This window comes from Galeopterus variegatus, unplaced genomic scaffold (genome assembly GCF_000696425.1).
Source record: "Galeopterus variegatus unplaced genomic scaffold, G_variegatus-3.0.2 Scaffold5002, whole genome shotgun sequence".
Classification (NCBI taxonomy): Eukaryota; Metazoa; Chordata; class Mammalia; order Dermoptera; family Cynocephalidae; genus Galeopterus; species Galeopterus variegatus.
This window is the reverse complement of record NW_007731113.1, coordinates 121412-122552: the sequence shown is the minus strand read 5'-3', so window position 1 is coordinate 122552 and position 1141 is coordinate 121412. Positions and strand designations below refer to the sequence as shown.

Here is a 1141-nt window from a genome sequence, read left to right as displayed (position 1 = left end):
GTTCATTAGAAAATTCTTGTTGGTCACTTGCTGATTTCTTCTTGTCACCTAATTGGTGACATTTCTGCTACTTAGTATTTACATATTGCTTCACTCTTAACTCAGTAATGCTGGGTCAAGACTAAAAAGTAAATAAAAATGATGCAAATGCCCTGTACTTTCTAGAACACTTGAGGAAAAAGGGCAAGGGAAGTAAGGAAAAAAGAAGAACAGAGAGAAAGAGGAGAAAGAAAGAGAGAAAGGGAGGCTCGAAGAGAAAAGAGGGAGGGAGGAAGAGAGAAAACAGGATATTTAATGACTAATGATCGTTATTTAATGATATTATTTGATGATTCTTATTTAACAAATATTTAATGATTATTAAATGTCCTGAATATTTCTAGTCATTTAAAACATTTTAACTCAAGATATTGCTGGTTTTCTCCAGCAAATGTTTTTATTTTAGGGATGCAGATTTAATTACCCAACATGACTTTTTTGAGGCATGTCCTGAAGAGCCGTGCTGACTGTAGTGTTGAAAGTTATAAAACAACACATAATTTTGTCTAACACGTTATGTATCATTTTAAACAATGATACATCCTACATTTTCACCATTTCTCTTTTCAAGTAGCTGGAACATGTTGCTAATTTGATAAGCAAGCCCTAGAGGGGCAGATTTGTTGTTTTTAATTAATTTAATCCAGATCTCCATCTAGATTCTTGTCCTTTATTCACTAGTCTTACTTGATGAGCTCTGCTCACTGTAGAGACTATCCATGGAGTCACTGGCTTTGAGGGAGACCTTCTCTGTGTGGGTCCCGATCACAGGGTCACTGTTCCGATGTGGGAGGGCATCTGCCCCATCTTCCTCATCCTTCAGAAAAATATATCAGACGTTAAGTGCAAAGAGCAGATTTCCATGGAGACGTTTACTGTGTGCATCGACTTAACAAACAAGACATATTTTAGCAATAAAATATTTAGGAATACATCAGCATAAAATATGAAGGTCATTAATCTTTAGTTCAAGTTCTCACAAAACACAATATATGTGGAAAAATTCCTTAGATGAGACATTACTCACTGTGGAATTCGACTGAAATTATAATGATTTGTTTTTGCAAATTAGGATGAATGACATATCAAGACTATTTAATCA

At 34.8% G+C, this 1141-nt stretch overlaps 1 protein-coding gene across 2 annotated transcripts in view; it reads right to left on the bottom strand.

The window, feature by feature from the left end:
- SAMSN1 (SAM domain, SH3 domain and nuclear localization signals 1) overlaps positions 1 to 1141 on the bottom strand; it is an 87093-nt gene that overhangs the window by 21140 nt on the left and 64812 nt on the right. For both annotated transcript variants that reach the window (XM_008588739.1, XM_008588740.1), the window contains exon 4: positions 727 to 856. In XM_008588739.1, coding sequence (XP_008586961.1) covers positions 727 to 856 — 130 coding nt within the window. The remainder of the gene's footprint in view (positions 1 to 726; positions 857 to 1141) is intronic.